The 27235-nt window shown below is 50.6% G+C and overlaps 12 protein-coding genes across 12 annotated transcripts; 8 read left to right on the top strand and 4 right to left on the bottom strand.

Moving 5' to 3' along the window:
* Positions 1-403: 403 nt before the first annotated feature.
* Positions 404-1246, top strand: M430DRAFT_76294 (hypothetical protein; the record flags this gene model as incomplete). The annotated part of the gene is made up of 1 exon (XM_024869559.1): positions 404-1246. A coding segment is annotated over one exon (843 nt), but the record flags the coding sequence as incomplete, so codon positions are not given.
* Positions 1247-2272: 1026 nt separating this feature from the next.
* Positions 2273-3383, bottom strand: M430DRAFT_42423 (hypothetical protein; the record flags this gene model as incomplete). The annotated part of the gene is made up of 2 exons (XM_024867555.1): positions 2273-3151; positions 3243-3383. The coding sequence occupies 2 exons, from the start codon at positions 3381-3383 to the stop codon at positions 2273-2275; spliced, it is 1020 nt and encodes a 339-aa protein (XP_024721135.1).
* Positions 3384-4889: 1506 nt separating this feature from the next.
* Positions 4890-5884, bottom strand: M430DRAFT_28182 (hypothetical protein; the record flags this gene model as incomplete). Its single annotated transcript, XM_024865768.1, has 2 exons — positions 4890-4988; positions 5018-5884. The coding sequence occupies 2 exons, from the start codon at positions 5882-5884 to the stop codon at positions 4890-4892; spliced, it is 966 nt and encodes a 321-aa protein (XP_024721134.1).
* A 761-nt stretch (positions 5885-6645) lies between these two features.
* On the top strand, positions 6646-7476 carry M430DRAFT_66777 (hypothetical protein; the record flags this gene model as incomplete). The annotated part of the gene is made up of 4 exons (XM_024869246.1): positions 6646-6664; positions 6736-6913; positions 6964-7157; positions 7214-7476. The coding sequence occupies 4 exons, from the start codon at positions 6646-6648 to the stop codon at positions 7474-7476; spliced, it is 654 nt and encodes a 217-aa protein (XP_024721133.1).
* A 1538-nt stretch (positions 7477-9014) lies between these two features.
* M430DRAFT_42420 (hypothetical protein) lies at positions 9015-11191 on the top strand (the record flags this gene model as incomplete). The annotated part of the gene is made up of 2 exons (XM_024867554.1): positions 9015-9676; positions 9725-11191. The coding sequence occupies exons 1-2, from the start codon at positions 9320-9322 to the stop codon at positions 11189-11191; spliced, it is 1824 nt and encodes a 607-aa protein (XP_024721132.1). The 5' UTR covers positions 9015-9319.
* Positions 11192-11480: 289 nt separating this feature from the next.
* M430DRAFT_35192 (glycosyltransferase family 22 protein) lies at positions 11481-13485 on the bottom strand. Its single transcript, XM_024866698.1, has 4 exons — positions 13284-13485; positions 12706-13091; positions 12525-12655; positions 11481-12479 (listed from the first exon to the last, which is right to left on the bottom strand). The coding sequence occupies exons 1-4, from the start codon at positions 13390-13392 to the stop codon at positions 11525-11527; spliced, it is 1581 nt and encodes a 526-aa protein (XP_024721131.1). The 5' UTR covers positions 13393-13485; the 3' UTR covers positions 11481-11524.
* Positions 13486-14245: 760 nt separating this feature from the next.
* On the top strand, positions 14246-15359 carry M430DRAFT_42418 (hypothetical protein). The gene is made up of 4 exons (XM_024867553.1): positions 14246-14665; positions 14731-14822; positions 14891-15061; positions 15119-15359. Exons 1-4 carry the CDS (start codon positions 14602-14604, stop codon positions 15293-15295), a joined length of 504 nt encoding a protein of 167 aa, XP_024721130.1. The 5' UTR covers positions 14246-14601; the 3' UTR covers positions 15296-15359.
* A 976-nt stretch (positions 15360-16335) lies between these two features.
* Positions 16336-16848, bottom strand: M430DRAFT_66770 (hypothetical protein; the record flags this gene model as incomplete). Its single annotated transcript, XM_024869245.1, has 3 exons — positions 16336-16391; positions 16525-16625; positions 16843-16848. 3 exons carry the CDS (start codon positions 16846-16848, stop codon positions 16343-16345), a joined length of 156 nt encoding a protein of 51 aa, XP_024721129.1. The 3' UTR covers positions 16336-16342.
* Positions 16849-17083: 235 nt separating this feature from the next.
* Positions 17084-18246, top strand: M430DRAFT_121623 (hypothetical protein). Its single transcript, XM_024861809.1, has 5 exons — positions 17084-17432; positions 17492-17530; positions 17593-17676; positions 17753-18076; positions 18148-18246. The coding sequence occupies exons 1-5, from the start codon at positions 17358-17360 to the stop codon at positions 18169-18171; spliced, it is 546 nt and encodes a 181-aa protein (XP_024721128.1). The 5' UTR covers positions 17084-17357; the 3' UTR covers positions 18172-18246.
* A 1751-nt stretch (positions 18247-19997) lies between these two features.
* Positions 19998-21589, top strand: M430DRAFT_58879 (hypothetical protein; the record flags this gene model as incomplete). The annotated part of the gene is made up of 2 exons (XM_024868762.1): positions 19998-20223; positions 20286-21589. The coding sequence occupies 2 exons, from the start codon at positions 19998-20000 to the stop codon at positions 21587-21589; spliced, it is 1530 nt and encodes a 509-aa protein (XP_024721127.1).
* Positions 21590-22355: 766 nt separating this feature from the next.
* Positions 22356-24429, top strand: M430DRAFT_35191 (hypothetical protein). Its single transcript, XM_024866697.1, has 6 exons — positions 22356-22644; positions 22715-22903; positions 23059-23156; positions 23241-23429; positions 23519-23683; positions 23805-24429. The coding sequence occupies exons 1-6, from the start codon at positions 22457-22459 to the stop codon at positions 23996-23998; spliced, it is 1023 nt and encodes a 340-aa protein (XP_024721126.1). The 5' UTR covers positions 22356-22456; the 3' UTR covers positions 23999-24429.
* Positions 24430-24674: 245 nt separating this feature from the next.
* On the top strand, positions 24675-26716 carry M430DRAFT_140339 (hypothetical protein). Its single transcript, XM_024862660.1, has 2 exons — positions 24675-24785; positions 24847-26716. The coding sequence occupies exon 2, from the start codon at positions 24885-24887 to the stop codon at positions 26487-26489; it is 1605 nt and encodes a 534-aa protein (XP_024721125.1). The 5' UTR covers positions 24675-24785; positions 24847-24884; the 3' UTR covers positions 26490-26716.
* The last annotated feature ends 519 nt before the right edge of the window (positions 26717-27235 follow it).

The following is a 27235-nucleotide window of genomic DNA, read 5'->3' as shown; positions in this document are numbered from 1 at the left end:
ATCTCACCACGTTCCAAGCAGACAACCCTTGCTTTCTGCCGGGGCCTTGGGGGAATTGGGATCACGCTGCATCTTAAGGGGAAGTCCCCTACCTCGGTCATCATCAAAATGTTCCTCATCCACCGGTTGGAAAGTTCCTGGTGGTTTGACTGCTACCGCGTCCAGCTCTGATATCATCCTCCCAAATCGAGGCACTGCCGTCAATGTTCCAGACCCTAACATGCCCAGGTACGCGGATCGAGTCTCCAGCAAGCATACGGCAGTCCCAAAACGATACGAGATCAGTTTAGCACCTGAGACGCCGGCAGGTTACATTGCGTGTCAATTTGCTGAGCTCGTTCCAAACGGACACGCGCCCAGTCACAATCGTCACTCTTACGATCAAGCCCTCGCTTTCCTCGCGATGGCTTCCTCCGAGGTTGATCTCAAGTTTCTGACAAGATTCGCCAATAACATCAAGGACGAGCATCCGCTTCTTGCACAAACTCTGTTTCAGATCGAGGGTAATTTGGTCATGCTGTCTCCATATGTCATCAAGGCGCGGAAGATGCGTCGACTTGACGCGACGCGGGATACGAAGTCGGTCGATCTTTATTGCCGGATCATCTGGTACGCCCGAGAGGGTCTTGTCCTCTTGGAGCAGTGGGTTCTTCCAATGGTGGGCAAGTTTACGGAACTCAAGGTTCTCTGCTACAAGCTACGTGCCAGCTATTATCATCTTTACGTCCTCTTCCACAACAAACCCCCAGTCGCTCTCAAAGCCACCACGCAAGTCCACACCCCACCCGGCCTCACGTCGCCTCGTGCAACCAAAGACCCAAAGGGCAAAGGTGTCGACCGCGGTTCTCCTGATCCCTCCCGACCAACCTCTGTCCAACCTACACACCCGCTCGAAGGAGGTCCAGTTGGCGGACGCACAATCACTCCACCACCGACTGAATACGCAGCCGACTTCCTCGTTCCAGCCCAAGACTACCGCCCCCTCACACTTCAATACTTCCAGGAAGCCTCCTCCCTCGCCGATAAGCACTGCTGGGGCAGTCACCCACTCCGTCTCTCCGTCCGAGTCGAGTTCACCGCCTTCCTCTATGACTGTCTGCACGAGAAGGAGCGTTCACGTCAACTGGCCAAGGCCACGATTGCCGAGGTCTACAATGCGCAGGAGGGCATGGACGATGATATGTTTGAGGACGCGGCGGAGCTGGTTGGTATCTTGGGACGGATGATGAAGCGGGGTCTAGGATCGGGCACTCCGGGTGCGGGTAGCACTCCCGGTGCGTCGTCTCGAGCTGGTATGGACAACGCGATCTGAGGGCTCTTGTTGTATGGGCTAGCATTAGCATTTGCTGGCGTTCGAATTCTGTAAAAATACATAGGGGGTATGATACCCATGGGATGTCGGCCAACTGAGCTATTCAATGCATTGAAATCGTCATATTTTCGCTGTCATGGTGCTATTCTCCTTGTGACTTTTTGAGACCGTGAAAGGAGATGCTTTCATCTAATCTCCTCCATGATTCGACCCATACATCGAATTATCTGATGCTTGTTAGCTGTATTCGAAGTGGTTAGAGAATAGAATGGTACGTCGGCGACGGCTTCATCTTCCTCTATCTAGGTTGGATTGCTCGCCATGATGGAAATGAGTGTGTACTAGAGAGTACGCGGACGGTTGTATTGACCCATACTACGACTAGTGATTTTCAAGACCTCTGCAAATCGTCGACGTGAATCCAGAATTCAGATCTGTGGTGTCTTGCTCGATTGATTATCCCTTGGGAAACAACCAGGATTTCAAACTTCTCCGTAACCTTATACAGATACAAGACGGCGCCAGTCTATCATGACTGTCAAGTTTATACCAAGAAAGAAGCTTGGATCCATCTCACATAGTGGTTGAACTTGTGACAATGGGGCTGATATTAGTAGTTGTTGTGCTGCTTTGCGGCTTAGGCGTCCGAATTGGGGATGTAGATTTCAGAGTACGGTTTGGTGTCACAAGGGACATTATCTTACAATATTCAATTACATGGTTACTTAGACAGTTCTCAGTTTTGGATGAGCTTCCCGATCTTTATCTTATACATGTGCAGCAAGGATACAGCAGAAGCAGGTATCAAAAGAGACAGACCCCTCTCTAGCCTCTAACCTTTGCCTCTCCTGCTCTCCCATCTATGCAAAGGAGCATAAGGCTCAATATCAAACGCCTCAATATCAAACGCCATAGCCTCCCCCCTTCCTTCCCAGTACGCATAGAAAAAGAAATAAAAGCTTAGTAGTCGGTACAAGGATACTCATCGTCCTTGAACTTCTGCTGAATGATCTCTGCAGGGACCATGCGGCCCGTTAAGTTGAAGAAATTGGCTTGCATGTGCAACCATTTGTGCTCTCGGTATCGCCCCTCCAGATACTCGAGGATCTCGCAGTCGTCTCGGGACCAGACTTCGTTGATTCTGAGTCGGCCTGGATACTGCTGATCTTGATATCCTTCATAGATATAGTTGCTTTGGTCGTTATTGTTGTTCTGCTGGTTCTCCTTGCTCTGGCCGCCTGCATCATGCTTCTTTTCCTTCCCTTGCTCGGTGTCACCTGAACCTGGAGCTTTGTTGTTACTCTCGCCAATGTCACCAAAATCGTCATCCAGGAACAAGGTGCTGAAGTCCAGACCACCGGCATCGACATCATTTCCTCCCTGCCCCTCTCCCCCAGCTGTCGCGCCAATACCGCCGGCATCAGTCTTCTCACCCTCCTGCTGCTCCTTCTGTAGCTCCTTGAATCGGTTCTGGAGCGCTTTCTTGCTGCCACCAACAACTGCGGCGATCTCCTTCCAGCTCTTATTCTCGCTCTTCATTTCCTTGATTTTCTGATCCTGCTCCGCTGTCCAGCCACCTCCCAGACCCCCGCTCATGACTGGCTCCTGCTCGTTGGACTTGGGATCTTCCTTCTTGTCATCATTGCCGGGCGTGTCATCTTCTTTGCCGCTACGTTCATTGCAAGTACAATATTTCACTGGTTTCTCCGAGGAATCAGAGTCCTTCTCGAGATTCTCTTTCGTGGAAACAGGATCCTCCTTCGGCTCATCAGAGGATTTGTTGTCTTTGCTTTTGTCTTTTCCCTTTGAAGGTGTGATCACTTCAATCTCATTTCCCTTCTAGTATTATTAGCTAAAGTCTTACATACCAAACTAAGTTGAAAGGGGCGGGGAGGAAAGGATCCGGATAAGGAAATAGCAAAAGACGTACCCTATCGACCTCAGAGATGATGACATGATGCCCAGAGCTGTGACGTATAGAGCTTTTGCGCGACGCGTCACAGAGCAAAGATCCACCAAGGATCCAGTTCGTGAAGGAGAGCGCTACCTTGTCGCGACCGCGTGGAGACATTCTTGACGAGTTTGGCTTTTGTTTAGGGGGTTCAGTGTTGACGATTGAACAAAAGCTACGAAAAGATCGTACGAAGTTGTAAGGTAAACAAAGCCCGAGAATATTCGTGGCGTTTAGTTGAGAAAGAGCGCGTAGCGTGGAGATGGAATTGTCGAGTTATTGTTATCTGAGAAAACAAAACACTGGCGTGAGTAAAATCTTAGGGAGATGGTTGAAGAAACGACAGCAGACACAACAACAACTGGAACTTTTTTTAGTGAATCACTTTCACGCAAATTGATTGACAAATTCACTTTTCACTTTCTACATCAGAGGATCATGCCTCATGAATAATGAAAGTAAACAACCACATATTCTTGCTAACAGTTCAATTAAGTTGTGGAGCTTGACTGTCGAAGAACATAATTAAGAAATTCAGAGGGACGAAGGATCAAAGAAGCATTCTGTTAGCAGAGGATTGGGATTACAAAATGAATTGCCTTCATAGTCCTCTAGGACAATACCGCATCTCCAAAGCTTGAAGCCAAGTCTACAGACCCAGAGATGTGTGTAAGCCGAGTTGAGCAACAGTTGCTGAGAGAATGATTAACAATACAGATTGATCGAAACGACAACTCGCCATTTTCTCTCTCAAATGACATGGAAGTAAACTCTGCGCGTCTTTTGAATTTTAGAGCTTGAGATTGCATCAATTATCAAATGTAATTAGATTACTGGGAACTCCAGCATCTCTCCCGGATTCAACGGGCTAATGCCAGCTTATACTTCATTGGATTACTGGAAGCCATTGACCAGCTTCATACATCTAGAGATGGCCCAACTAGCCGTTTCGATCATCACAGAAATATGTGAAAGGATCATGGAGGAAAAAAGCCTTTCGGAGATCGGATTCTAGGGTCTGATTCTGAGGTTCTCATCAATTGATTGATCGGCTTTTCGCGCAGTCCATACTGAGTAATTGATAGACGTGATATGACTCTTTCGGTCGACTTTGGATGATCCTTTTCGTCTTCTCCCGGCTTCAAAGCCGTATGTAAATGAATGCGTACCCTTAGCCCACAACCTGGAAACCAGTCCAAAGCTATGAAGGCTTCGAGAATACAAGTTGCGTTGTGCTACTCCAAGCTTCAATAACAGAAAGCCCTTACAGGCCGCTATCAGATCAGCATTATTCCAGCAGTCTCTGGAACAACCCCGCGCTTTTGGAATGTATGCACATACCTCCAGTGAGAGGGGCGAGATAAAAAATGATTGACACGAGGTAAACATGATCCCCTTACATAGACGGAGGAGTTGTGACTGGAGAGGTTGGAGCAAAATGAGGATAGGATTTGCAGCTTTACACCGCAATATGCAAGGTTGCGGGAGTCTGTTCCCGCCTGACCATAGGAGGAGGAAATGTTGTAACTGTGCTACTATCAATATTATTTCGAAGCAAGGGCTGAGGAATACGACTGAATTGAAAACTCAAGGACGGAAGTTGGATATCGAATCGGGTGACTCAAGCTAAGGAGGAAGGAAAGGGCCTCCGAGATTGCGCATATAAAGACGTCCATGACACTGCCTTGGATGAGCTGCTGCACTAAAAATTGCTTGATCAAAATACTATACACTCGTCAAACCTACAAACTCACCTGCCAATATGTTCCGAGAGTCTGTGGTAATTGCTTTGGCAATCTCGAGGTATTTCGGCTCCCTGTTTCTGAAGGCGTCTGAACTAAATATCTTGTCAGCCAGTTTGCGCTCGTCTTGTCAAGCCCATTGGCCCTAGCATCAAACCCATTGCCGGCTTCAAACCCATCAAACCCATTGCCGGATTCAAACCCGTCAAACCCATTGGTCCCAAGGTCAAACCCATTGCCAGCGTCGAACCCATTGCCGGAATCTAACCCGTCAAACCCATTGGTCCCAAGGTCGAACCCATTGCCGGCTTCTAACCCATCGAACCCATTGCCGGCTTCAAACCCGTCCAACCCGTCGAACCCATCGAACCCCTCTAACCCATCCAACCCCTCTAACCCCTCTAACCCATCGAACCCATCCGACCCGTCGAACCCTTCCAACCCTTCCAACCCGTCCAACCCGTCCAACCCGTCCAACCCATTGGTCCCAAAGTCAAACCCATTGCCAGCGTCGAACCCGTCCAACCCATCCAACCCGTCCAACCCGTCCAACCCATTGGTCCCAAAGTCAAACCCATTGCCAGCGTCGAACCCGTCCAACCCATCTAACCCATCCGACCCGTCGAACCCGTCGAACCCGTCGAACCCATCGAACCCATCGAACCCGTTGCCAGAGTCAAACCCATTGGTCACCCCAGCATCAAATCCATTGGCCACCCCGGCATCATGCTTCTCATATACCGTTGAAGCACCATACACCGGGATGAGTAAGCATTCCTCCCATTCTGCTGCTGGCAAGGCTAAAAAACCACAGTCACCTGTCCAGTGATGCCCGTGTCTTGCCCGGCTGCTCCAGATTGTATTATCTCCGAAGAGCATACAGTGACAGTACCATGTGAAGACCCCTCGTGTCCTGTCACGCCAACGGCCACGGTCACTGGTACTGGAGTTTGCCCTACTTGTCAAACTGGATGTGCTACCGCTGTCACGACCATTACTACTACAGCTAGATGTTTGTAAGCACAGCTAGGTAGTAATTGACGGCAGTGCCCAGATGAGGATGGATCGATTGGTCTTTGGGAAGGGGGGAGGGGAGAGAGGATGGTGGATACAAGAAACAGATGGGGGGATAACGGGACCGCTTGTACCCAGTACTTTGGGAAAAGTAATGAAAATCAGAATCAACCCCGTTCTCTCTCCCCCTCTATGAGCAGATTGAAGACCTAATGATTGACAATAAGAAAGCGATCAATAATCAGAGAATGAGCAATAGAAATAATTCTTTCCTCAAATATACTGATGCCGAGATACTATCTCGAGTTAACCAAATCAAGTCTTCAACATCAGGCAATCGATAACCTGTAATTGTAGGAGACCATCCAGTTATAACGTAATATACACTCCAGTGGTATAATGCAAATCTGATGGGTACACTGAAAATTTCAGGGTCGTATTGATTGAAGTATGAAGAACGTGAATGCCTCGCGAGAACTGCGGCACACAATTCTGGCACGTGATCTCGCTAACTTTCCCCGCCCACAAACGATTTCGAAAATTCGCAAACGTTTTTTGATTCTCTAAAGACATCACGCAAATCCTCACCATTAGAACCTCAGCGATTCTACTGGAAGACTGTCATCATGTCTAAAATCACAGTCGGTATGATACTGTCCTTCCTCCTCATTGCGCAACAATTCCATTCGAGCAGAATCTGACAAGTTTCGCCACAGCCGGAGTGCGTACCAACGTCCAACAACTCCTCGAGTACTCTCTCGAGACGAAGAAGAGAAACTTCCTCGAGACCGTCGAGCTCCAAATTGGTCTCAAGAACTATGACCCTCAACGTGACAAGCGTTTCTCCGGAACCGTCCGTCTGCCGGTCGTCCCCCGTCCCAACATGAGCATCTGGTACGACCACAATATAGGAGAGAAGGGGAAGCATGCTGATAATGTGATAGCATTCTCGGTGACCAGCACGATATTGACCGTGCCAAGCACGGTGGTGTTGACGCCATGTCTGCCGATGACTTGAAGAAGCTCAACAAGAACAAGAAGCTGATCAAGAAGCTCGCCCGCAAGTACGATGCTTTCGTCGCTTCCGACACCTTGATCAAGCAGATCCCCCGTCTCTTGGGTCCTGGTCTTTCCAAGGGTTTGTGTCTCCTCCTTTCACGTTTCGGCATGAAGACTAATATATGTGTGCTATAGCTGGTAAATTCCCTACCCCTGTCTCCCACAGCGAAGACTTGAGCGGCAAGATCAACGAGGTCAAGTCCACCATCAAGTTCCAATTGAAGAAGGTTCTCTGCATGGGTGTCGCTGTTGGCAACGTTGGCATGACCGAGGACCAGTTGATCTCCAACATCATGTTGGCCATCAACTACCTCGTCTCTCTGTTGAAGAAGGGATGGCAAAACGTGGGCAGCTTGGTTATCAAGGCTTCTATGTCTCCTCCAAAGCGTCTCTACTAGATGGTGGAACGGTGTTGGGTGCTCTTTATTGAGATACCGGCATGGAGTGAGAGTGTCGTTGTAGCTAGACAAAATTATCTACTGCAATGATCAAGGATACCAAGTGCATGAGATTCAGTGTGTATGTTGCAGACCACCAGTGATATTGCAGAAATTAGTTGTGATTCTTGATATTACTACAGTATCGCAGCTTGAAGCTTCTTTAATGCGGTCCTACCTTATCTGCCGGACCTAGTAGATCACCAAGCCAAGAAAACCCTGCACATTGCACATGGGATTTGCAGCTCCGTTAGGGATCCATTATAGGTAAACGGATCTAGCAAGCATTCAGGCATATGGCATGTCTTCGGATCGCATCATACACAGAGTCGGTTGGCTGCTAAGGCCGTTCACATGGGCATGAGGCGCGACAAATTTTCTCTCTGTGTGTTGGGCGCAACCGCGGGGATATGCGGCGAGAACTGAAGCAGTTGAAGCAGTCTCCTATCTCCTCCTTCCTCCATCCTCTTCCATCCTTCCCTTCTTCAACCTACAGTAAGTAATACGGCACAAGATGAAATGTGGCGACCACCCCACAGTCAACATCCACGAGGAAGCGGCGATATTGGCTGATAGGAAAGAGTGTTCCCCTGGAAGTCAATCAAGGGGGCCGGGAACGGAGGAAAACCCATTTAGTGCGCGAGACACGAATAACCCTCAGCAAGCCTCCGTAGAGGAGCCCCCATGTAAATGTTATAAGTATTAATTATAACCTCTACTGATGATGAAGAGAAAAGAAAAGAGTTTCCAAGAGGGGAGCGACGTCTTATGTAGTCGTTTTCGGGGGGGCGCGCTAGTGAGCTCGGTTAAAAGTTTGAGTTGTTTGAGTGGGTGCGGGCCTTGGATTTCAGGTGTGCAGAGGCGCAGAGGCTCTTTGGCCAGGCAGGAAGAAGGAACCGTGCAGAGATAGTGTGCAGCCTGGGATCTAAGGCCTGCACTTGAGGCAGAGAAAAGATCTTGTTCATGCCTGGTATATAAGACATCCACGGCTGTTTGGTCAGGCAGCCAGAACGAAAGTTAATCCCATAGAGTCTGGAGAAAAGAGCGCTCAGAGCCTGCACCAAGATAACGACAGCAGTCCCTCCAGCGTCTATCAATATAATGTGGCTATGGCTACTTGCATAGCAGACCCAGGACTCCATGACCATCTTTGTCTATCTCTTTTCCACCGCCACTACTCAAAGCCATCTCTCGGGTATTACCAAACAAGATGGGACCATTCCCCCATTCTTCTCAAGTCTCGACAACAAACCGGACTCTCTCTTCGTTTTATTGTCGTCTTTGCAAGCTTATTATTCACCAGTTACCTAGCCACACAGCCAAGGAGCGACTCATTGTCGTGGCAAAGCACGTACAGACCTGTTTCAATTTCGTAATGTTGCCATTACGCATTTCAGTCAGTAATCGGCTCCCGCAGCTCCCACCTTTGAGCTTTGTTCGGCATGATTTGGCTTTGCCGCCGGGGGGTTTCGTCACAAAGTGCCCGGCCCACAGCAGAAGTTTATTTGGTCGCGAAAAAGAAAGAGAAATATTGACAAGTCTTTTGAACTTCTGAACTTCTGATACCCTCGTGCTTTTTTACCTGTGCCCTGACGATCAGATATAAATCCCTTGTCTACACGTTTTTGCCACTCAATTCGTCCTCTATAGACGAGCAGGCGGCCTCTTGGAATGGCAAAGCAAGAGCTGATCTCCTGTGCACCTCCCCTATTGATATTGTGTGGGTGATTGTTCACCGTTTCTTTGAATCCTCTGTATATATACGCTCTTTGGCGGCTTTGGGATTCTACTTCCGACCATCATTATGACGAGTGTTGTTCCTGAAGCTTTAGCCGCTGGCTCTCCAAAAGGAAATCAAAACCGCCATGCATCAGATGGCCTGGATAATCGTTCTCGAAACGGAGACTCACCTAATTCCAACGAGATAAACTTGGATCATTTTCATGAAACTGGGTTCGCCACAACTCTTCCGGGGGTCAACCGGCCACCAACCTCTGAATCACACAAGACGGAGGACAACCAAGATCAAGAACTCGAAGCGATAGAGGAATCGGACCAAGCTCGATTGGAGAGACTCGGGAGGCAACGACCTGAGGTCTTCGGTTCAATATGGTCCGAAGTAGGCTTTATTTTTTCTATAGCAATGTCCCAGGTCCTTTCTGTAAGTCAACCTTCGATAGACCGTGGGCAATTGCTTATTTCCAAGTAGGAATACTTCGTCTCAGGATTCACAGTGATCCTACCGTCCCTCGCTACAAAGCTTCATATCCCAGCTGCATCATCAACATGGCCTGCCAGTGCCTTCTCTTTGACCATGGCATCATTCCTTTTGATCTTCGGTCGATTGGCCGATATCTATGGCGGGTTTCCCGTTTACGTTGCTGGATTGGTATGGCTTACGATCTGGAGCTTGGTTGGGGGCTTCTCCCAGAACGAGATCATGCTTAATTTCTGTCGTGCTCTTCAAGGACTGGGCCCAGCTGCTTTCCTTCCGTGTGGTGTAATGATCCTCGGCAGCATCTATCGTCCCGGGCCACGGAAGAACATGGTCTTCAGTATCTATGGGGCCATGGCATGCATAGGCTTCTTCGTCGGGATCTTCTTTGCTGGCCTGACTGCTCAATATGACGCCTGGCGCTGGTTCTTCTGGGTTGGGACTATTCTCTCAGCCATCACGGCAGTAACAGCATATCTCTCCATCCCATCGGACATGGAAGAGAAACGCAGAGTGGCCGTGAAGGACAAGATGGATTGGCTCGGCGCCATCCTCATCGTCAGCGGTCTCATCCTCTTCACATTTGCCATCATCGACTCCTCGCACGCGCCTCACCAGTGGAAGACTCCCTACATCTACGTCCTCTTCATCGTCGGCTCCCTCCTCCTCCTCGTCGCCGTCTACGTCGAAGGCTGGGTCGCAACCCAACCCCTCATCCCCGCCTCCCTCTTCCGCGTGCCCTGCCTGCCCGCTCTCATCATCGCGCTCTTCCTCACCTACGGCTCCCTCGGCATCTTCCTCCTCTACGGCACCTTCTACATGGAGAACATCATGGGGGCCTCCCCCCTCCAAGTCGTCGCCTGGTACGTGCCCATGGCGCTCGGCGGCTTCACCATCGCCACATTCGGCGGCTTCATCCTGCACCTCCTCCCAGGCACGCTCCTAATCATCATCGCCGGCACGTCGTGGATCATCGCGCCGCTCCTGTTCGCCATCGCGCCGAGCGGCGCCAACTACTGGGCCTACATCTTCCCATCGATGATCTGCGCCACCGTCGGCATCGACATCACGTTCAGCATCACCAACATCTTCATCACGACGTCGCTGCCCCGCAACCAGCAGGGCCTCGCCGGCGCCCTCATCATGATCCTGCTCGGTCTCGGCATCGCCGTCATGCTCGGCTTCGCCGATATCGTCAACACGTATACCGTCGCCCGTCTCGGCCCCCGCAAGAGCTACCACGCCGTCTTCTGGTTCGAGGTCGCCTGCGCAGCTGCCGCCCTCATCATCCTCGCTCTCTTCGTGAAGATCAAGAAAGCCGAGAGCGAGCTAACCGTAGATGAGCGGTTGGCGCTGGAGGAGGCTGCTGCTGCGGCTGCAGGTGCGGATCCCGTCTTGACGGTTCCTGATGATGGGGGGCCGGGGGATAGAGAACCGAAAGAACAGCAGGAAAAGGTTTAATTAATGCAAGGGAGATGGCGGGCATGTGGAAAACCTCACTCACTCACTCAACTCGCCTCTTCTTCTTCTCCTCTCAGATGTTTTATATTTTGTGTGTGCTGGGTTCCTTTTTGGGGGGGATATATCTGGGAGTTCATATGGGAAAAAAGAGTTAGGCATGGGGTAAGGTGTGTGTATAATCCAAAAGTACTGTATGTATGTAGGTATACCCAAGGTAATTCATAAATATAAAAGTTCAGTATTTGAACAGTAGGTAGGCGTCACCTTGCCTTACACAAACGATGGACGGACTGAGTGGACATTCATTAATTAACTATCAGTTATCACTGCCTATCAGCTATCAGCAATCGGCAGTGACTGCGCCTGTCCACAACTCCTCGTCACTCTCCAAGCGGCCAAACCCCTCCGCCCAATAACCCTCTTCAGGGTATTCCAAACGCCATCATCGCCGAAATCCAAATCATCTAGATTCAAGTGCTGAGTATACCTCCAAGCCTCGTGAAACTGCAATCCGCCATAGCCATCCTTGCCAAGGTAGCTATCCAAGAAGGTCGCGGAGAGCGGCGCGATTAGGTAGGTTCCTTCTTTCTCTTTGGAATATAGTGTTTGGTTTGCGGGGGGCAGGTGACATGTTGCGAGGGCGCTTAGCTCCGAGAGCATGGATGGGCCCGGCATGCCCATCATATCGTGAGATGTGAGCACCTCGTTCTTCCCGTTCAGGAGCCAGATGGGCGGGCTGTAGGTCTTCCACCATACGGCTGTTGTTGCATCGGGCTGATTACTTAGGAAGACTTGGGTTGGGACTACGCCTCCTTGGTGGTATATCCCCATTAAGATGCCGAAGACGGCGTTAAATGCTATCCAGAGACCGGCCCAGATGCGTAAGTGTGTCCTGTTTTTCGGAAGGTTGACAGACGAAAGAAGTAACGGTATCGTGGGAAGGAGAAATCGGGCCTCTTGGTGTTGGAATATAGAAAGGACAAAAATGCCCGATATGGCGGAGTATAGGCGTAGAGAAAGGTGTGGTTCGACGAATAGTAGCACAGCTGCAGGACCCAAAAGTTGTGGGAGATTAAACAAGATATGCTGGTAATAAGGGTGTAGGCCATGCTGTGCAAGATTGCTTGTAGAAAGGTTGTAAGTGAGATTATTAAGGGGGGTGATGATCGGATGGTTGAAGAGGGTTGACCAAGTGACTGGGCCATCGGTATAAAATGTGGTATCAAGGTAAATCGCAACGAAAGCCGTCAAGCCACCAGATAGCACCATGGAAACGAGTGATAAGGGCCTGTTCTTGTCAGTATAGTTTTCCAGGGAGGACGGGGCTTCATACTTCTTAATGACATGTGGGATCAAACGAAGTCCGGGTATAAGAAGGAAGGCCGGGAAAGTAATGCGGTTGAAGATTCCAAAGACCACGACCGATGCGAGAAGAGCTGAAGCAACCACTGAAGAGCGCCGCTTCTATAGTGATTGTTAGATTGGTTTCCAATGCAAAGCGACGAGTCCGCTACCTTGTTTCCCACGATCCGCTGAATCAAAACTAGACTCCAAACCACAGCCAAGGTCTCAATGGAATTCGAAAAGGTATGTGTCTGGTATGTCCAAGACACATATGAAGACGCGACCAGTATGACAGCTAGTTTCCGATGCCGTGCTGACGGGATCAGTTCGTGCAGAGCCCAGTCCTCGAGCACAAAACTCAAGGAGAACATCAGGACTCGCAGAGTCCAGAAAACCGCAATCGGCGAGATATCCCCATCATTTCCCTGCTCGATCCAGAGCCATTTCAGGAGAAGCATCGGCAGACCATAAACAGGCCATAGTGGAAACACGCTTCGTATTGGGTTCTCGCTGGTGAATTCCCATGTTAACTTGACTGGGTAGCTGAAGATCTGGCCTGCGAAGCGGGGGGGGGTCAGCGGGTGGTCACAGGAATGGGGTCTCGTCGCGAGGCTGTCACCAAGTCGTAGATAGAGAGGTCTACTTCATGACGCGCCGGTCTGCTACTGGGTGTTTATGGAGAGGAGCCTCCAGGTTGGCAGAGAGGCTCTCCTCCTCAGCACTGCGGTGGGGTGCGGGAATAACGTACCAGCAATAACCTCTGGGCCCTGAAAGTTTTCATCGGGATGGAGATAGCTCGGGGATAGAGCGAAATACAGACGGACCAGAAGCAGGAACAGATACGCGCGCCTCCACATGATTGGCAATTGGCTATGGCATGGAGATCTTGCCGCTGGGAGAAGAGAAGATTCGCAGACGCGCGGAGGAGGTGATGGAGGGCATTTGCGATGTTGGACCTCTGAGGAGGGAGAGAAAGCAAAGGGAGGGCTGGCCGGGCTGAGACGGATGCATCGATCAGACTTGATCAGTCAGCTGCCGCCGCGGGCTGCCATTGGCCTGAATCACATTATTATCTAGATATAATTATAGATTATTATTATGCGTATCCAGGTAACAGCATATGCAAAATAATTAGAGATAATTACGTATAATAGTAGGTAGTTTCGCGGCGTGCCCTGACTGACGCGTCTAGCAGTTTTTACGGGAAGAACTGACATCAGGCCAAGTGATATACCTCGGGTAGCAAATACCAAACCAAGGTAAGCGGTCTTCTGTCTTCTGTCGTGATCTAGCCTTTGTCTCCGCAGTCAAGAATAGCATTTAAGAGGTGTCCTTGGACCAGATCCTCCCGAGAGGCAGGGAGGTCGCTCTTGTTTGTTGGCGGATGGTGGTGGTGGGTTTTGGCTGACCTTTGAAGTTGGAATAGGATCTCTGCTATCGATGCCGACGAACCGCAAGGCTGAAGGATCGAATCAAAACAGCAACGCGCCACACCTCAGCGCTAGAAAAGAAGAGAAGGATGGAGAGAACTAAAAATAGAGGGTGCCTGAATAGGAAATAGAAGTACCTTAACATAAAGCAAGACAAGGTTAAAGAATTAAAGAAAGAGTGGTGAGCCGCATGCATTCTGATTCAGACTGAAAGCAGGTTCCCGCACATAAAGAGACGGATCCCCACGCTGCGTCACCCAGTCATCTTCCCTCACCCTCTCCTCAGCCCTTGTCGCCCATTGCCATCCCCCGCTGTGATATATCCGTGCCTGATTCACTATAAAAGTTGGACAAAGCGAGGTGAATCTCAAGAGGCCCAAGGCTCCCACACGCTAGGGCGTTTCGGGAAAAGCGCGATTCTCTTCCACCAAAGCTGCTCCTCCCACCAACGCCATATCTACCTGCCTAGGCTACTTCACCAACTCCTCCGTCACCATCCCACACCCATCCCCACCAACCAACCAACCAACCCAACTCAACCCACCACATCCTCCAATTCTCTCTCTTATTAATCTCCGCTCCGTCTCCTCCATCTTCCACCTCTCACTCGATACATAATCCAAATACTCAAGCAAGATGTCCACCGAGAAAGCATCCACCATTACCCTCACCTCCAACGATGGCGTCTCCATTGAGGTTGGTGAGTACCTCCTCCTCCCCCTCATGCCGCGCCGCTTCAAGAGGACTGACTCAAGCCCGCGACAGATCGCCAGGTTGCTGAGCGCTCCATGCTGATCAAGAACATGATGGAGGATCTTGGAGAGGGCGCCACTGCTACCGCCGTTCCTATCCCGAACGTGAGTGCCTCCCCCGTCTCCATCTCCCTTCTGAAGCCACTTCCCGGGTCTGACATGCCATGATCCAGGTCAACGAGTCTGTCTTGAAGAAGGTTATTGAGTGGTGCGAGCATCACAAGAACGACCCCCAACCCGCCCAGGACGACGATTCCGACTCGCGCAAGAAGACGACCGACATTGAGGAGTGGGACCAGAAGTTCATGCAGGTCGATCAGGAGATGCTTTTTGAGATCATCTTGGTAAGCTACTTTAACTATCTTGTCATCTTCATTGTTCTCTGGGCTGACTTGCTACAGGCCTCCAACTACCTCGACATCAAGCCCCTCCTTGACGTTGGCTGCAAGACCGTTGCGAACATGATCAAGGGCAAGTCCCCCGAGGAGATCCGCAAGACGTTCAACATCACGAACGACTTCACCCCCGAGGAGGAGGAGCAGATCCGCCGTGAGAATGAGTGGGCCGAGGATCGTTGAGGTGCTGAAGTGGAAGTCATCTGAGTCATCTTATGACGCGGGGAGACATTCGCGCGGCATCGATCGAGCTCCTGCTCATCCTTCTTTGCTTGCTTGCTTGAGACCCTCCTATCATGCATACATTCGGTGTTTCGTTTTCTTTGGCTATGACATTCTACCATCGATCGTGGGGCGGGGTGCGCGTTTAACTCTGGCATGGGACATTTCGGATATGGCATGGAGTTACGGTATTCGCACTGTTGCTACGCAGCGTCCCTCTTAAATGTCCCCTGGCTTTGCTCTTGAATGATGGGTAGATCGACAGTACAGAAAAGCCATCTACCTTTCTCTCTCTCTCTCCACATGCAGCTTACATGATAATGAATCGTGATCTACACGCCCCAAATCTCCACCCTTCTAAATTTGAGGATCTGAACCCCTCATCTCCACACTTAAATAACCGATACCTGCTCACCTCTCTTATCTGCCCTCGTGAAAGGCCAGTACCTAGTTAGATCTATATCCCATCTAAATGTAATCATGATACGAATATTTGAGTGATTTAGAGCTTGTGCTGTTTCTTTGGGGAGGAGAGGGGAGGATTTGGGATTTGGGGGAAGGGAGGGTGATGGAATGGGGTGGAATGGATGGATGAAGATGGGGATAGGCCATATCACGTAGTCCCACATCCATGATGAACACACACACACACAGCACAGGCGAGATAGGATTTCGGAGAGAGCAACAATTCATAGACCGATTGATTGCCAGCAGACACATCCCAAAGGAACCATTGCCTCGATCGGTACGCCATCAATCAATCCTCAACAAAGTTATCTTTTTCGAAAGCCCATCCCGTGCCCCGCAATAAAACAGAGAGAAAAGGCTTCCCGCGCAAAGAGCATGCCATCGATCGATCGAGAGAGAGAGAGGGAGACAAGAGAGCGGTTGATTGATTGATTGAAAATGCATTCGTGCCCGTGGAAAAAGTGGCGAGAGGGCGGACGAATGGAAATGATGAGGGAAGGTGATGGCGGGTGGCTGCTGTGCGAGAACTTGATGGGTTGCTCAGATTCCGATGCGGGTCTTGCGCCAATGTCTCCTCTTTGCGTTGTATCTGTGAGGGAGGGCGTTAATCAATGGGTTCTTTTTTATTCTTTCTTATCCTTTTCTTCTTCTTCTTTTTTCCCATGCTTGATCATGATATTCATGATGAACAGGGAATGCGGAGGAGGGGGGGAGAGTCGTACCGGATGGTGTTACCAGTCCTCATTCGGATCCATTGCGGGATGGGTCTGTTCTGCTTCTGGGCTTTGGCAAGCTTCTGCTTGGTGCGGAAGGACTTGTGGCTCTGTAGAAATCCCATTCATCAGCTCTTGTTCATATCATATCTTTTCCGCTGAACATCATCATCATCTCTCAATCCCAGTCCCGCCCATCCAACAAAATTGCATCTTCCCGTCGCCCACTCCTCTCCACACAGCGGGCGGGCATCGCCAAATCAATATCGCAGCTTGTATCGCATACTCGAAATATAACCATCGAAAAGATCCGGGGGAGATACATACCGGCATCGTGACGGAGGATCGGGGTGTCGAGTCTTCGTTGGTTGTTCCTTTGGTCGTCGTGAAGTTTGGGATCTTCCTATTTTCGCTTGCGGGCCACTTTTCGCATCAGGGTTTGCTTGCCCTCGTCTCCTCAGGCCGCCACTTTTTTTCCGCGTCCACGTGATAGATCCCCAAAGCGGTATATATGCGTACCTGAGGCCGCGAGAAAATTTAGCGCGGACGGGGGGTGGCTCGGTGAGGCTCCAAGCAACCGCAGGAGAGGCGAGAGCTGATTGGAAATACGTCAAAGGAGGATTGGAAATTGCGAGTCAGGGCCAGCACCAACTCGAGAATTGCTACGAGGACAACACGACCCAAAGACACGGCGCGCGAACAACGTGCACACCCTCGAGACGAAGCTTCCGCGACAAAACTTGAGGATACGAACTTGGGGCCAGATAAGGGGAAGGGGAGATCACTTGGGAACAAGACAGGTGGAAGAGATATAGATCGGGAGGAAGAGCACAACGAGCAAGATGGGTGCTAGTATGTCGTGGTTGTCGGGGCTGCTATTCGCGAAGAAGGAGATCCGGATACTGATCCTGGGATTAGTATTTTGCTCCCCCCCTTTCCTTGGGCTCTGCTCTGGAGCTAATCGGTGGCGGTATAGGACAATGCGGGAAAGACTACATTGCTTTACAGATTGAAGGTCTGCCATCTTCTCCATTTCACAAGCGGGGTACATGGGGATGAATACTGATGCGCGTGTAGATTGGAGAAGTCGTTACGACGATACCCACGATTGGGTTTAATGTCGAGTCGGTCACATATAAGAATCTGAATTTCAACGTCTGGGTACGTGTCCCCTTTTTCTTCTCTTGACGCTCCTGCCTCCCACCCATCCACGCCTGCTAATAAGCGTTGAGGATAGGATCTCGGTGGACAAACCTCAATCAGACCCTACTGGCGATGTTACTATGCCAACACGGCCGCCGTGATCTTCGTGATCGATTCAACTGATATCGACCGGCTAGGAACAGCATCCGAAGAGCTCGCAGCCATGTTGAATGAAGACGAGTTGAAGGACGCAGCGCTGTTGGTGTTTGCGAATAAGCAGGACCAGCCGGGGGCGAAGGGCGCGGGGGAAATCAGTGAGGTGTTGAGGCTGGGGGAGCTGAGGGATCGGAACTGGAGTATCGTCGCCTGCAGTGCGGTGGATGGGAGGGGTGTTGATGAGGGAATGGATTGGCTTGTGGTGAGTAACCATGACCTTTGGCCGCCTGTGCATGTTGGAGACCTGGTTAGATGGGAGCTAATGGGACGCAGCAAACGGTGCAGCAGGACTCGTAGGGAGCTGAAAAGCAGCTTGTATCATCACCACGGTTGCCATTGAGGCAGTCCGCCTGGAGCACATCACGGAGAAAGGACGATCGCTGGGCTCTGGGCTTTTTTGAAATTCTGATATCCTGGTTCGATTGAGGCAGGAAAAGGGGAGCAAGGGACGATGTTGGATGAAGGACGGTACGATATATTGAGCGTTGGCTGGAGCCGAGCATTTAGATTCGTGGAGCATGACTAATAATGAACTCCTTTTTCCCTCTGTATCAATGATCGGTCTTGAGTTTGGGGGGGGCATTGTGTTTCACGGTTTCCTTTTTCTATGCACAGCGAGCAAGCAAGCAAGCAAGCACCTCGATGCTGTCCAGAGGCAGGTAAGGTATAGCATGGTAATATCCGCACGTGACTCCAAGATGGCGGAACTACACCAATACACGGTAGGGTCCTTACAGCAGGTCGACGACGACCAGGCGGTGAAGCTCGTCGCATCGTATGATGAGCATCGTCGATGACTCGCGGTAGTCGGAAGCCCGATAGGTATTCCCGGGAGGCCATAGGTAGAGTAACCAGGGTACTTTCTGGCCCCCTTTCTTTTCTCTGCCCTTTTTTCTCGGTTTTTTCAAGGGAGAAGTTTATTCCCGTTGAGTTGTTGACGGTTGACCTCTTAGCCGGCGCCTCAACTCCAGACTGCGGCTCCACAGGGCATCCTTTGGTACACCATGCTCCGTATGTATTATTATTATTCTGCGGGTCCGCCCTGTGCTGGTCGACCTTGGGATCCTGGAATAGATAGTAGTAGTGGTGAGCGGAGATAATGTAAGATACCTTACCTTATGGTAGGGCAATCACTAGCACAAGGTACATGCGATATAGCTCGAGATACCCCTAAGGACAGTCTGTCTTGGCTGTCTCATTACCAACACGCGTCTTGCCCAGGGTGTGAAGGGCTACAGCACGAGTCTCAGAGATGGCATCATACTATCGTGCCATGGCGGATGGGACTAGGCGGGCGTGATGATGATGTCGTCGGATGATGCAGCGCTCCCAGGCGAGATAAGGATTGTGGCGCCGGCCGGTGGGAGGTGGGCTGGAGCTTTGACGAGATGCGGGGGAGCTAGAATTATTCCCGCGTGGCGAAGAAGAGCAAAGGGCGAAAGAGAGCTGGGACAAGGAAGTTGAACAGCGACAAGCGATACCACCACCACGACAATGCAATCCCGAGTTAACTCCTGGTGGCCCAGAGGAAATAGAGAGAGAAGGGCGCCAGGATGACGATAGTGACGATGTTCTCGTCGTGTCTGCTGGCACCCAGGTCCTCGTCGTTCCTCGCCCGTTACTCAGCTGTTGCTCATCCATCAGCCTGCCAAGTGGGGACCGTGTCGACGGGCCCATCGAGGACCCAAGGCGGGAGCAAACGAGAACATGGCGCTTTGTCAACGACCCCAAATCGACATGCTGGGAAGCTATTCCCAGCGGGCCCAGACAATGCTCCTATTACCAAGAGCGAACACATCCAGACCCCTCCGCTTGACTAATATTGCTCCGTGCTGGACGGTATTGTACTGTTCATTGCTGCGTTGTAAACTCGCCACGTCTTATTGGCCCTTCCCCGCTCGCGCGCCCCTCCTGTCCTTTCCCCCCCCGCTGTCTACTTAAGAAGCTCCCCCCCATCCCACCTATATCCGCCCCCCATTCTCTCCCATTCTTTGTGTTGTCTCACTCAAGGAATCTCGTATCTGTTGACCAGAGTGCTTAATTCCCATCAACCATTAACTCCTTTATCCTCACTCGAAGAACCCATTCACTCAATACCCCCTATTTGTTCATCTATCGCAACCATGACCGCCGACAGCAAGCCCGCTTCCACCTTCAGGTACAATGAGAAGCCTACCTACACAACCTCCAACGGATGCCCCGTCCGCCACCCGGAGGAATTCCAGAGAATTGGCCAGAATGGCCCCATCTTGCTTCAGGACTTTCACTTGATTGATCTCCTTGCCCATTTCGATCGTGAGCGTATCCCGGAGCGTGTTGTCCACGCCAAGGGTGCGGGTGCTTATGGAGGTATGTTGGCCCAATGCTGTCCCCGTCCGGTCATGCTGAGATGTGCTAACATGCCCGTGCAGAGTTCGAGGTCACCCACGATATCAGCGACATCACCACCATTGACATGCTGAAGACGGTTGGCAAGAAGACCCCCGCCGTCGCTCGATTCTCAACTGTCGGAGGCGAGAAGGGCTCTGCTGACTCGGCTCGTGACCCCCGAGGCTTCTCCGTCAAGTTCTACACCGACGAGGGTAACTGGGACTGGGTATACAACAACACCCCCGTCTTCTTCCTCCGCGAGCCGGGCAAGTTCCCCCTCTTCATCCACACTCAGAAGCGCAACCCCCAAACCAACCTGAAGGATGCCACCATGTTCTGGGACTACCTCTCCACCCACCAGGAGGCCATCCACCAGGTCATGACGCTCTTCAGTGACCGTGGTACCCCATACTCCTACCGTCACATGAACGGTTACTCTGGCCACACCTTCAAGTGGATCAAGAAGGACGGAACTTTCAACTACGTCCAGATCCACTTGAAGACCGACCAGGGGATCAAGACCCTGAACAACGAGGAGGCCGGCAAGCTTGCTGGTGACAACCCAGACTGGCATACCCAGGACCTCTTTGAGGCTATCCAGAAGGGCGACTACCCATCGTGGACCGTCTACGTTCAGGTCCTCTCCCCTGAGCAAGCCGAGAAGTTCCGCTGGAACATCTTCGACCTGACCAAGGTCTGGCCACAAAAGGAGGTCCCACTGCGACCATTCGGCAAGCTCACCCTCAACAAGAACCCTGAGAACTACTTCGCCGAGATCGAGCAAGCTGCCTTCTCACCATCCCACTTGGTCCCTGGTGTCGAGCCTTCTGCCGACCCCGTCCTCCAATCCCGTCTCTTCTCGTACCCCGACACCCACCGCTACCGTCTCGGTGTCAACTACCAACAGATCCCCGTCAACGCTCCCCTCCGCGCCTTCAACCCCTTCCAGCGTGATGGTTTCATGGCCGTCAACGGCAACTACGGCGCCAACCCCAACTACCCCTCTTCCTACCGCCAGCTGACCTACAAGCCGGTCCGCGCCACCAACGACCACGAGAAGTGGGTCGGTGCCGCCGTCTCCTACCTGTCGGAGGTCACCGCCGAGGACTACGTCCAAGCCAAGGGACTCTGGGACGTCCTAGGCAGACAGCCCGGCCAGCAGGACAACTTTGTCACCAACGTCTCGACCCATCTGGCGGCCGCCAAGGAGGACACCCGCAAGCGCACATACGAGATGTTCTCCAACGTCGACAAGGAACTGGGCAAGAGAATCGCGGAGGCTACCGAGAAGCTGGCCCCTGCTCCCAAGAGCGCCGCTGCGGGAAGCGCCAACAGCCGTCTTTAAATAAAACTAGTAGATGATGATAACTTTTAATGTGTTTGATGAGCGGAAGGAGAGGAAGAACGGCAAGGCAAGGCATGGAAGGCATGGATGGGAAGGTGGGAAAACCACTGGGACGAAATTAAAACTGATGATCTATGAAATTCAAGTACCCTCTCGTTGCTTAATTGAAAAATGAAATTTACATCCATTACCTTGTATTGTCGTGACTCGCCTCTTCTTCGATTATATCTTTTGCGCCGTGCATACAAACTACAAACTACACGTGCTGTGCAGTGCTGTACCAACCCCGTACCCACCCACACTCCACCCACACTCCACTCCACTCCACAACCTTCTTTCCAAGCTTTCCAAGCTTTCCATCCATCTAACCGAGCCCTTTAAAAAAAAAGGGGGTCGAATCGAATCGAATCGAGTCGAGTCGAGTGGGGATGATGTGATGTAAGTGATGAGGGGGTGGCACCGGCAACATCAATATTATTAACCAATCGAACGATCTTCGGACAAAAAAGCAATTGATCGATTTTATACGCACACCTCTATGGATACTCTAGCTAGGTACGTTGGTTTGCTTGGCTTCTCCGCTTCGGCTTAGGTAAGGTAAGGTAGGTAAGGTAAGGTAAGGTGGGTAAGGTAGGCTTCGGTATATGTATATCCGTGTTTGTATGCGGTCCCCGCAAATAAGATGAGGAATGGATGTAGATATACCCCACTTCTCTCATCTACCAAAGGTAAGGTAAGGTAAGGTAAGGTATCTCTCTCTCCCTCTATCTCTACCTCTCTACCTCTCTCTGTCTTTCATTCATTCATTCAACTTTTAGTTTTCAAACCCTAAAAACAGCGCAACCAAAAGCCAGAAACCAAAAAAAGATGGAAAACCCCCAGCCCAACAAGAAGAACAAGATCCCACCATTCGACGCGCTGCCACTCCGGGCAGGAGATCCTTATCTCTCAGCGTGGGGACTATACGGAGAGGATGATGAGTTGGGAGCGCTACGCAGGTTGGATGATGAGAGGGTGCTTGATGCTGTTAGGGGGGAGGTTAGGTGTGGATATAGGTACGTATGTTTTGTCGGGACTCTGTGTTTTTTTGGGGAGAGGGGAAGTGATTAAAGGGGGAAAAAATAGGATATCACTAAACTGGCCCCTGAACGCGCAAACCGCGAGCAAGAAATCGTTTTTTCAGCGCGCGCTTTTTCATCACGATGTGATTCATAAGGCGCCCCGCGTCGTGAATGATGATATTTGGACTTTTAATTCGCAGGTCAGTAGTCAGTGGGATGGGTTGAGGCATTTTGCGTATCAGAAAGAGGGGAGGTGAGTTTTTTTTCTTCTGCTCTTGTGTATATGTGATGTGATACTGTCTGGTTTCTTTTTGGAGGGGGGTTTTTTTGGTGTTGAGGGGTGGGGGTGAGGGGAGGGGGTGAGGAGAGTTGGGGACTGAGAGAAAAGAGACTGATGGTGAAAGAAAGGTTTTATAATGGAGTTACGTTGGAGCAGATCCATGGTGAAGGTTTCGAGAAGGGGAATACGACGAGGGATGGGCGGAGTGAGATATTGGGGATTCAGGGTTCGTGTTGTTTTTCCCTCTGTTCACTTGAGCTCTGCGTTTAGGGAGAGAGTGATAAAAGAGGTAAAATTAACAACGAAACAGCAATGGCGGAACAGGGTATCGTGGGCAGAGGAATCCTCTTAGATTTCCACTCCTGGCGACTAGCCCAAGACCCACCTATTCCCTACGACCCTTTCAAAACCGGCTCCATCCCTTTAAAATACTTGAAGGCTACCGCCGAAGCACAAGGGACGGAGATTAAGTTTGGGGATATTTTGCTCATTCGTTCCGGTGAGTTCTGGCATCCTGGTCCTATAGGGATTCCGTTCAGGAATGAGCAGAATCAGGAAGAAGCAGAATATCGGTTGACAAATGAGCAGGATATATGGCGGCGCATAATGAGATGAGTGAAGAGGAACTGAGCGCCCTGAAGGATGTTATGCCCCCAACATTCAGTGGCGTAGAGCAGAGCGAAGAGATGTTGAGATGGATATGGGAGAACTTCTCCGCTGTTGCAGGGGACCAGCCAAGTTTCGAATGCTGGCGTAAGTTTCCCATTTTCCTCGTCTTCCCCAATTCCCATCCCCACTACAGTCTTCTTCCCCAGACAGACCCCGCTCTCCCATTCCTCCGCACTCATCATCTCTCTAAACGCAATATGAGCAGCAACGCAACAATCCTACTCCCTCCACGAAGTCCTCCTCGCGGGCTGGGGAATGCCCATCGGTGAGCTCTTCGATCTCGAAAAACTGGCCGCCTATTGTAAGAAGGAGAAGCGCTGGAGCTTTTTCGTCACCAGTGAGGTTTGTAATGTGCCCGGTGGGGTAGCCAGTCCGCCGAATATCTTGGCGATTTTCTAAGCTGGCAAGACTGGGATTAGTTGCACTTACGATACAGCGTAAGTTGATATTGCCATGTCTATTGGTCTATTTGTTGTGTTGACTTTGACTCTGTATGGTTGCGTACCTGGAGTTTCTTCTCGGCGGTCCATTTCGGAAGTGATTCCGGAAATATCACGTGCACCCGCGTTTGTACCTTCAGGTACCCGACAGTATTAGCGTGTTCCTATCTCGAGGATCACGAAACAATGTCTCTTCCTCTTGATAATGGCCTGTAATTAATTTACATCAAAGTCTTGGCGATAAATCCTCTCTCTTGAATAATTAATGTTACTATGCAGCTACTTTTCTTCGAAATCGTTTAGGCTGTTCGTACAGGAGTTGTAACTCGTATACAAAGATACATCTGGCAAGATGCTGTGTGCAATGGCATGCACCTGAATCAATAGAAGCAAAACCAAGCTGGAAATCCCTTCAAATATTTCAAAATTGACAATTTGCTGCTTGGCATTCCTCTGTATGCGAGCCGCATTACATCATTACATGAGAAGCTGGCTTCTGGAAGCTCCACTTTATAGTGCTTTTACTAAACTTAATCAGATACCCGTGTCGCCGCCGATCAACCCAGAGCCTCATTTTTCCACCACTGGTGCATCTCAATTGAAGGCCTCCGGTGGCCTCGACTGCTTCAAGGGCTCAATTGTTCCCATTAGGGTATCGAATAATCGGTATCCTAACGCAGGGTTACCTCCGGTCAGTCCCAGCTCTGCAGACTCGCCGTGGGGCTCAGACACAGCAAGAGCTGCAGGTTCGTAGGCCACACCAGCATATATGCATTGAGTCGTTGCAGCATGTTAATTATCTAGCAGAGCATCATTGCCGGTGCTTCTAGTACCAAGGTCTCAGAATGGATCTTTACAGACCCGCGGCCACCGCGGTCCGAAAAATCACCTCCTCCTTCCGGCTGGCTCGCGCAGTTCGACAATCCTCCACAAGCAGCTCCCCCTCGAGCTCAATAGAGCGTCATAATAAAACCGTCCAGGAAATATCTGCCCAGGTGCGTGGTTTCTACGAACGAAAGGAGAAGTTCCGCATATTCCACGGCTCGACCAACAGCACGAGGCAATCAACACTCAAGAAGCACTTGGTCGATACAAGCAGCCTTTCACATGTCCTGAGCGTCGATAAAGAGAGGAAAACATGTCTGGTGGAACCGAACGTTCCTATGGACCGGCTGGTGGAGAAGACGCTGGAGCATAATCTTGTACCCCCTGTGGTAATGGAGTTTCCGGGCATCACAGTGGGAGGGGGATATTCTGGCACCTCTGGGGAGAGCAGCTCTTTTAAACACGGCTTTTTCGACAGGACGATCAATTATGTGGAGATGGTGATGGCAGATGGCGAGGTTGTCAAGACTTCCCCTACAGAGAAGCCGGATCTCTTCAATGGTGCAGCTGGTGCGGTGGGAACGTTCGGCGTCACAACTCTGGTTGAGCTCCAACTCCGCGAAGCCAAGAAATACGTCGAGACCACATATCATCCCGTGTCAGGCATGGCGGAGGCTATTCAGAAGCTTCAAGAGTTTACCGCGGATCAGGACTTGGATTATGTCGATGGGATCATGTTCTCGAAGACAAAGGGAGCCGTAATTACCGGGCGTATGACCAATGATTTAAAGGATGGCATTCGAGTCCAACGCTTCAGCGACGCAAGTGATCCTTGGTACTATCTGCACGTTCAGGATGCGATTTCTAAAGGGGTTGGAGCAGTTACAGAAGCTATCCCATTACCTGAGTACCTGTTCCGGTATGACCGTGGCGGCTTCTGGGTAGGAGCTTCAGCATTCGACTACTTCCACTTCCCCTTCAACCGCTTCACCCGATGGTGGTTAGACGACTTCCTCCACACACGGATGATGTACACCGCTTTACACGCCAGCGGGCAATCCTCGAAGTACGTGGTCCAAGATCTGGCACTGCCATACTCCACGGCTGAGCAATTCGTCGACTACACAGACAAAGCCTTTGGCATCTATCCGCTCTGGCTCTGCCCACTGAAGCAAAACCCACTACCCACGATGCACCCACACTCGAACGAGTACGAAGCCGACGGCAAAACGCTCAAGCAAATGCTGAACATCGGACTCTGGGGCTGGGGTCCGCAGAAGCACGACGACTTCCTGGCCGCCAACCGGGATCTCGAGCGCAAGCTGCGGGAGCTGGGCGGCATGAAATGGCTCTACGCGCACACGTACTACGACGAGCCGGAATTCTGGGCCATGTATGACGAGCCGTGGTATCGCGGCTTGCGCGAGAAGTACAATGCGACGTCGCTGCCGAGCGTCTACGAGAAGGTGAAGGTCGATGTCGAGGCCGAGAAGGCGGCGCAGAAGAAACAACCGCGCCTCCGTTCCATGTGGCCCTTTAGCGGCTTCTACGGGATCAAGGCGGCTATTGAGAGCAAGACTTATGTCGAGGCTAGAAAGGCAAAGTGGCGCTCTTTCGGGAGGTAAATTTCTCAAGTATCGATATTGGACTTTGATCAAGCAATTTGTGGTGTATCCGGATTATCTACCCACTTCGGCAGTACCTTGGAAATTACACAGGTAATGGTTGGCAGAAAATCGCATCTGGAGAAAATAGGTTAGGAATGGAGCCCGGAGAATAGATAGCCAACGCCTCATACCTACTTGAAGATTTTACATGTAAATCTATGTATTATATAGTATATAGAACCTAGAGGTTTGATTTGATGCTACCTACGCCTAGGCAAAACTAGGTACGCTCCCCTTGATCGTAAGTAAGTAAGTCCTTCTAGACCAAGAATATCGAGTGGGATAATGAGTATTATCATCTATTTCTATTCCATATCAAAAAAGCAAGAAGAAGGCCTTCTAAGCATATCCTTTTATTTTCTACTCGTTTCACACCAAAACAACATCTAGCTGCCTACCTAGGTAGGTACTTACTTGCTAACTTATAATCATAGAATGATGATTCTAGACTATTTATACAAGAAGGATGAGATTCCTCCCTACTTTACCTAAAGGTACAATACCTCTTATGTAAATCCCCTCTAAGAAAAAAGAATGCGCACAGATTATCTTATCTATTCCGCATTCCCCCCCCCCCCCTTCTTTCAAAACCCACCTCCTCGTGATCTGTGAAGTAATTGATTAATGGAAGTAAAATAGCATGGATATACAAGCCGTTTTTCCTCTTTGATTGATTGATTAACTAATCGATTCTCTTTCTTTCT

This window comes from Amorphotheca resinae (genome assembly GCF_003019875.1).
Source record: "Amorphotheca resinae ATCC 22711 unplaced genomic scaffold M430scaffold_6, whole genome shotgun sequence".
Lineage (NCBI taxonomy): Eukaryota > Fungi > Ascomycota > Leotiomycetes > Helotiales > Amorphothecaceae > Amorphotheca > Amorphotheca resinae.
This window is presented reverse-complemented; position numbering and strand designations above follow the sequence as displayed.